This window comes from Aegilops tauschii, chromosome 4 (genome assembly GCF_002575655.3).
Source record: "Aegilops tauschii subsp. strangulata cultivar AL8/78 chromosome 4, Aet v6.0, whole genome shotgun sequence".
Classification (NCBI taxonomy): Eukaryota; Viridiplantae; Streptophyta; class Magnoliopsida; order Poales; family Poaceae; genus Aegilops; species Aegilops tauschii.
The window spans coordinates 354,968,055-354,976,703 of NC_053038.3; the positions used below are offsets into that span (position 1 = coordinate 354,968,055).

Genomic DNA, 8,649 nt, shown 5'->3' on the forward strand with positions numbered 1-8,649 from the left:
TGTGTCTTTGCATTTGCCCACCAACATACGCCAGATCTGCCATATACTATGCTAGACTTGTGCCAAGCTTCTGGGTTGGCTTGATGCGAGTAGTTGGTAGCGTAGTAATCACTATAAAATAGGGAGAGAAAGGAGGAATTTGGCATGGGGAGGGAGGAAAAATAATTGCCACTTGTATCTAACGTCAGTTGCCATCCATCGTTGTCCGTAGTTGCCACCATGTTATATTATTGCTTGCCATCCTATTTTATTTTCTGTTGCCATCGCTTCGAAATGATAGATGGCATCCGGAATTCAGAAAAGAAAATGGATGTGCATGTCCTACTTGCCATGAGGTGTTGGTTGCCTACGCAAGAAATGTTATGAGATTGCCGTGTTATCTTCTACGTGCAAACAGCAAGAACGCTTTTTGCGGATTGTTGATGCGTTCTTGTTCATGCAGTGACTAAAAGCACAGTGGCAGAAAAGAAAAAGCAGAAGAATGAATCACGAAGATGGCACTGATCCTTGGCTTTCTCAAAGGCCGGAAACGCCACCTTGGGATGCAGCAGAGTACAATCAACTCATTTCTTCAGGGCCATTGCTGCCACTACTAGAGCACTACGCGGGCATCGGTACGATGCATGATAAACAAAGAAGAAACAGTTGCCATGTTCGTGACGATGAAGATGTCATTCTACTTATGTCCTACAATCTATTTTTTAGCAGGTTCTTATGACCAAACCACAATCAGGGGGGCAGCATGGCAAGTTTCGTCACAGGGCGCTAACGCTGACAAATGTACGGGCAACCAACTTCAGCTAGCTAATGCGGCAAATCAAGGTAACACATACGAAAAAGGAACTTATTGTTGTGGACATGAAATTAAACTTGCAAGGATGGCAAAAGACTCACGAGTTATATTAGAAAAAATGTAGGACCTTCATGTAGCACGTGGCATCAGGCAGCAACCATGTACCTGCCATCAACGTCGTACACAGGTGAGTGCATGAAAGTGAAGTTGTGGACAGTGAGTTAGGAGAAAGGAACATATGACAGCTGCAGTTGCCATGCCTGGACAGCTTCGGTTGCCATGGCTGGACAAACTGCAGTTGCCATGCCTGGACAACTGCAGTTGCCATGTATAATCAAATGTGACTGCAATGTCTAAACAACCGCGGATGACAAGTGTGAACAAATCTGTGTGGCATGGTTGGACCACTACATGTGCCATGTTGAACAAACTACAGTTGCCATGCAATGACCAACTGCTACCATGATCACAGGTTGTTACGGTGGAACCACATCGGCAAACATCTCATGGCAAGCTTCACAGTTGCAGGAAAGCGGTATTGCAGATAGAGCACATCAAATTGGAATGACAGACCACACAAGATCGGCACATGCGGCACAACAAGGTAAAAAAAGTGAAAATAGAAAACAGTACTGCATTTGCTTTTGTGGGGAATAGCATGTGAAGAAAAGTAGATTTGTAACGGTGGTGGTGGAAAAAACAAACAAAAAATGCTACCAAGTGGTCATGTGCAAAAGAGTCGTATATTGTCTTCGGGATTTGCCAATTGCTATAAGAGTGTGTGCAACATTCATGATTGTTCACATTTGCGTATTGAGCTCAAGCCTAGAATACAAGTTTTGATGCTAGAGTATACTGGTTGCCATGTGTTGGCACAGTAGTCGCCATGTATGTTGGATTGTATCTGCCATTGCTATGTGCTGCAAGTTCTGATGCTGAAAGAAGCTGGTTGCCATGTGTGGGCAACAATAGTTGCCATGTGTGTTGGACTATTTCTGCCATTGCTATATGCTACAAGTTCTGAAGCTAAAAGACACTGGTTGCCATGTGTTGGCAACGGTAGTTGCCATGTGGTTGGACTGTAGCTGCCATTACTGGAGAATTACAGTTGCCATGCATGGCCATATGCAGATTCACGGCTTGCTGTGTGAAATGATGTCATGCAAAATCACATGCAGTTGCTGTACTCCGTTACGATACACATGACATTCAAGCAAAATCTTACGCTCGTACCTGGTTTTTTAATGCAGGACCTTCAACTACAATTAACAGCGGCGCGGGGACATCTACTGCGGGGAGCTCTGAGTGCACGGAAGACGCGTTCCACCAGCCAGCCAACACTCATGCCACAAACAATGTCGAGTTAGTGTCGGAAATGGCAATCGTGCCAGCAATACTGACAAGCACACCTGTGCACACCAGCACAAGCAACACTCAAGCAGGTGAAACAGCCGCTGATACTGAAGTGAATGATGAAACCGATGACGAAGCACAATGGGATGAAGATGGTGGGCAATCAGAAATCATGGTACCCCAGCCACCGTATCTTGGGCAGAGATTTGATTCATTTGAAGATGCAAAGGAATTCTACCAGACATATGCAAAGTTCCATGGGTTGCGGTCAACACCAAATACCATAGGAAAATTAAAAAAACTAACGAGTACAGCAGAGGTGAGATGAGGTGCTGCAAGGCACAAAGAAACAAGAAGGGCAAAGGTGATGCGCCTGTCGTTCCGGAACGAAAGAGAGGTATCATTGTCAAGACGGAATGCCCTGTCCGGTGTAAGCTGAACGTAGATGGAGCACCGTGGGTGGTCACTAAATATTTTGACGAGCACAACCACGAGCTAATAAAGAAGTTTGACCTGGTAAAATTTCTGACCGCCCACAGAGGATTCACCCCCCTCGAGAAGAAATTCATAAAGCTGCTACATGATTGTAACGTCGGTCCATCAAGAATGGTGCAGATACTCTCCCTCATCCACAGCAAAAGGGGGTCTCTGAGTAGCATGCCCTACCTACCAGCAGATGTCACAAACCTAAAGGCAAAGTACCGTAGAGAAAGCAAGTTGGCTGACATAGAAGCCACGATAGCCTACTTCGATGAGAAAGCGAAAGAAGATCAAGATTTCTTCTACAGGATAATATTGGACGATGAGGACCGTGTCAGGAACATGTATTGGGTGGATGGTGCTGCAAGAAGAGCCTACAAACATTTCCGAGACTGCATTTCTTTCGACGCGACATATCTCACTAATATGTACAAGATGCCATGCGCTCCATTCATAGGAATAAATAACCACAATCAGCCATTGCAGTTCGGATGCGGGCTCGTTCGGAGCGAAGACACGGATGGGTACGTTTGGCTGTTCAAGACCTTCTTGGAGTGCATGGGTGGACTTGCTCCGATGAACATAATAACAGACCAGGATTTTAGCATGCGTGCAGGCATAGAGGAGGTCTTTCCGTTGGCAGTGCACATGCACTGCAGGTGGCACATTATAAAGAAGGCTGAGGAGACACTAGGACCGTTCTTTGCTGACTGTCCAGACCTGCACAAGGCATTCGAGCTGTGCGTGGACCACAGCTTGACGGTGGAGGAGTTTGAAAGGAGCTGGATGGCTATGATTGAAACATATCAAGTCCAAGACCACGAGACGCTTGCTAGCTTGTGGGAGAAGCGAATGTACTGGGTGCCGGCCTACTTCATGCAGTGCTTCTTCCCGTTTCTGCATACTACACAGCGCAGTGAGGGGTTCAATGCTGTTTTGAAGCGGTACGTGAGCCCTGGCAACTCATTGCTACAGTTTGCCAAGCAGTACACCGATTTGCAACAAAAAATACTGGGATCCGAGCTACAGCAAGAAGCAAACACCGCGCTCAAGCAGCCAAAATTGCTAACGTATTTACCAATGGAGAGGCAGATGAGCAAGATATACACCAACACGATTTTTAATAAGTAAGTCAGTTCTGTTACAATCTTATTTGCACAAATCATGAAGGTACCAGGTGCCATGTAGAATGCAATGCAGTTGAAATGCTTATTTGAAAATGATGATTGTGTTGAAAAGTAGCCATTAGGTACAGAGTAAACATGATATGTAGTTGCCGTGCTTAATGAACTACAGTTTGCCATGCTTAATGAACTGCAGTTTGCCACGTTTACTCAACTGCAGTTACCATGTTTGCTTAACTGTAGTTGCCATGTTTGATGAACTGCAGTTGCCATGTTTAATGAACTGCAGTTGCCATATTTAATGAAATGTAAATTCCACTGGCCATGATGGTATGGAATGCAAATGCCAAGTTGAAGTTGTTATGTAGTTGCCATGTTTAAATGAACTGCAGTTGCCATGTTTAATGAACTGCAGTTGCCATGTTTAATGAACTATAGTTGCCATGTTTGAACGAATTGTAATTCCATTGGCCACAACAAACAAAAGGTGCTACAAAAAACTTCACACAAGAGTTTAACAAAAACCACACAAAACTTGCAGATTCCAGGAAGAAATAAAGCGTGCCAGCATGTACACGGCTTTCCAGGTGGACGAACATACGTTCAAGGTGTGTTCTATCATGGGCATGTCGGATTCAGAACCTGAAGACCCAGACAAGGGAAGGAACTACTTTGTGTAGGCATCGATAAGCGAAGGCGAATACTACTGCCAATGCTGCAAATTTGAACGGGACGGGATTGTGTGCTGTCACATTCTAAAAGTAATGGACTTGAACGCGGTGACACGAGTGCCCCGCCATTTCATAAGGCGGCGATGGACTTGGGACGCTGACGACGCATTGGCGCCGCAAACATCAAACGCAGTTTTGGCCGTGCATGACGAGAGACCAGAGTCAACCATGGAAGCCGTGAGGCACGTTGTGTTGACAAAGAACTATGTTGAACTAATTGATGAAGCGTGCAAGAGTGATGAGACAGCAAGGGTCACAGAAAAACACATGAAGGCCCTCAAAAGAGAGCTTGATGAGATCAAGAAGAGGAAAGCTGAGGAAGCCTTACACAGGTTCCCCCGGACATCAAGTGTGCCTTCGTCCACAGGGCCATCATCTGAAAACTCGGAGGTAGGATCTGGAACAGCAAGCACACAAACACAGGTTAGGAACCCGCCCCGTTCCATCACAAAAGGGCGTCCAAAAGAGATAAGATACAAATCGGGATTGGAGGTTCAAGCAAAACACAAGAAACCAAAGAAAGGGACGGGCAATCCGTAAACAACATTGGAGCACTTTGACTTGGTCCATGGTGACATTTTTTTGTAATCTAGATGTTCTAAATTTTGTAAAAACTGGAGAATGACTCTTCAGGTGCATCAGAATCTGAAGTAAAAATGCCATGAAGGAATAGCTGCAGTTGCCACATGTATGGCACTGAATTTGCCATGTTACTTGAACTGAATCTGCCATGCAATTTCTACTGAATCTGCCATACCATTTCTACTGAATCTGCCATGCCATTTCTACTGAATTTGCCATGTTATTTTTACTGAATTTGCCATGTTATTTTTTACTGAATCTGCCATGTTAGTTGTACTGAATCTTCACCGCGTAGATTTCCATGTTCAGTCAGCGCATTTTAGTCACACATATTGTATTGTGGTGCAAACTATGGGAAACAAGCTGAAACGGTCTCGTGCAGCAACCGCACAGGTTACTGCTCCGTGATCAAACTACCATGCTAGCCGGTATAGTTAGCAGTGCAAAAAACCCAAAAAGCCAAACAAGAAAGAACGATAACTTTCACTAACCATGACTGATCAACTACATTTGCCATGTTTTCAGACATCAAGGACGCATTCAAAACACCATGCTGGTACTACCAACCCACAAGCACATAATAATACTGAAAACACATAAATGTATCTGCTGTCAAACCTAAGTAGGTTCACATCCACACATATATTACAAACTATTCAAATGTCACTCACATGCCACCACTGTATACTAGGCTACGGGGAGATGCAGTCATAGCATATTACATGGACATAGTTTTGAAAAAACAAGGTAATACCTTACATTCCTCGGCAACAGAATGTAAGGTAGGCGTTCGGTCAGGAGCACCACGTGATCACTTGTACTTCTTGGCGGCTTTCTTCACAGCTTCCTCTATGAACTCACGTGCGTTGGACCACGTGTTGAAATCTTCATTCATCAACCAGTTTCATGTGTAAATTCTGCGGAGCTCGACGACCATTGCAGCTGTGACGACAGGAACCCGTCGACCTTCCCACTTTGCAAGGTATTCCAACGTGTGGAAGCCGCAGTCGTGCCTAAACAAGAAAAGAGTCAGGTTAACTCACAAGAACATATAGAAAAAATCATAAACTTCAATTCAGAGGTGACAAAAAGAGAGGGTGAGCATTGGTTTGGAGGACACATGAAGAAAAGATGGGAAAATACCGGTTTCCTTGCTTCGTAGTCGCCATGTACTCAATTGGAAAATGTCTGATCTGGACCTTTGAGTTTTCATAGTGACAGTTCCATGTCTCTTTGAGGTTGTTGATGAAGTATTCAGCATGCGTAGTAAGGTCTGCATCAGCTTCTGAACGCATTGAATCAAGCACCTCAAAATGTTGGTTCTTCAGGTCAAGGCAGATCGCATAGTGGTGACCACACTTGTCGTGTGGGTCGTGTGGTGCAAGCTCCTGGAACATGGGGAACAAGACCTGCAAACAAAAATGAAGGAAAGAAAAGAAGCAGAGCTCACATTAAGAACAGAAATGATGTAGTTGGGAAAATGACATGTAAAGATATCACTGGTTACACTAACAGGCACATGAGTGACTACGAAAGCATCAAGGGTCCAAGAAAAGTGGACCAACATATAATGTTTAGTTGTAGTGGGTAATTAAAAGAAGTTGTCGTCCATGTATGAACAAAGTTGCCATGTATTTTAGTTTGAAGTTGCCACATAGGTTGTATTGGGAAAGCAAATCAGAAGTCATTTTACATGGCAGCTGTTGCCACATGAAACAGTTGTCACAAAACAGGGTGTAGCCCACATCTGAAGCATAGCTACTGGCAAAAACTTAACATGGGAGGAAAAAATGTGCAAAAAAGGAAGGAGTACTCACACATTTCTTCATTGTGAGCTTGAAATCACCATGCTCAGCAAAATGCTTCCTCAGGATTTTGTGGTGGAAGTCACCATCCCATATTTTGCACGTCACAGTGTACTGCATGATTGTTTTGTCGGGAGACATATCCATATGCCTGTTGATGAAGTCAATCCCACATGCAACTACATTCTTTGACATTTTACCGAGTGGCCTCACAGCCTCGGCAAGATCACCCAGATCAACGTACGTCGCATCACATTGTATGATCTTGGTTCTGTCCAAACATGAGCTGTATGAAAATGATATAACATGAAAGAATCATGTCTACTAAGTGAAAAAAAGACATAAAACATAAACGGAGCATATCTAGAAATATCAAAAGGATGAATAGTAAAAAGAGCAAAGCAAATGAGAGGTTTATGTGGGCGTGGTCATTACGCTTTCAGCTCCTTCATGTGATTGCTGTTGGACCTCGCATTTCCAAAGCGCTTGACAATTTCATACAGCTGGTTCTGATCCTTTGTGGCCTTGACTTCCGGCTCATAATCATCCGCGGGTGGCGCGTGAACTACCCTACGCTGCCTCACAGAACCAAGGGTGGCACTTCTAATGGTATCCTCAGATACGGACTCAGCAGGCACGTTGGAACTTGATTGGCCCTGACCTCATGAGGACCTCCTCTGCAATGCTGCCTCCTCAATTCTGCGGTAAGCTTCATCAAGTGACGGCGTAATCTCCTCAGGGGTGGCTGCACGGATCAAAAAAGTGGGTTAGGAATCCTTGGAAAACAAAACAAATCTAGTTTGAAATAAAGGTTGCAGAAATATGAGATGTAGGCACAGAAAGTAGGGAGTTGCCATGTGCAGGCAACTCCAGTTGCCATGTGCAATGCATTGTAGTTGCCATGTGACAACAGCTACAGTTGCCATGTGCTTGCAGAATGGAAAAATGGAGGACGGCAACAGAAAAATGTAGGTGACAGCATGCAAGCAAATCCAGTTGCCATGTCCATCAGATAACATTTTCCATCACAAGTGAGAACCCAAAAAATGCTTGGAACAAAAGTCAGACTAAAAAGATGTATACACGAATATGATAAACGCATAAAGAAATGTACCTTGCACAACCGGCTCTGCGAACTTCACAGCCTTCTTGCCCTCAACCATTGGCTGCGCCATCATTGGGGCCATGCCTGCCGGGAAAGCAAAGGCAACCGGTGAAGGATCTTGCACCACTGGTTCATCTTGACTGCGATCAATGCCAAGGCTACAGCTCGGTGGGGTGAAGGCCATTGGGTGCCTCTCCTGCCTACTGGCCAGACCGCGAACAGCTTGCTGGGCAGAATCCAAGGGTGAAAGATCAACAAACATTTCTGCATCGGCTGCTGCAGAGTCATCAGGCTTATTCATAGGACGGGGCGTGCTGTTAGCGGTATCAGTCGCAGCTTTCTTGACAATCTTCTTGTTTGGGCTGTAGGGGACACCGATGTTGACTGGGAGCTTAGAAGTGCGCAGATTTAAGTTGGGGTTATCCACTGCAGGTAAAGACGCAGTCTGCTCCGCACGTTCACCTCCGTCAGTCGTGCCTGGCTTGCCACCTGGGTCGGTTGTACTCCGGTCTTCCGTTCTCTCCATAACATTGCTTCTGGCAGGTGGTGGGAATAGTGTGGACGCAGGCACATAACCAGAGTCATATCTGCTGCTCCTAGCTACAACAGGCGCGTTGGGTGTGTCTGCAGATTGCTTGCGGGGGCTACGACGCCTAGGTGGAAGACCAACTCGCGT

The 8,649-nt window shown here is 45.1% G+C and overlaps 1 protein-coding gene across 1 annotated transcript; it reads left to right on the forward strand.

Annotated features, from left to right (window-relative positions):
• The first annotated feature begins 2,470 nt into the window (after positions 1–2,470).
• LOC109762028 (protein FAR1-RELATED SEQUENCE 5-like) lies at positions 2,471–3,757 on the forward strand. The gene has a single exon (XM_020320840.1). It carries the CDS (start codon positions 2,471–2,473, stop codon positions 3,755–3,757), a length of 1,287 nt encoding a protein of 428 aa, XP_020176429.1.
• Positions 3,758–8,649: the final 4,892 nt, after the last annotated feature.

Excerpts from the sequence above, each read along its gene's own strand:
- LOC109762028 (XM_020320840.1), top strand. The coding sequence starts at position 2,471 with ATGAGGTGCTGCAAGGCACAAAGAAACAAGAAGGGCAAAGGTGATGCG.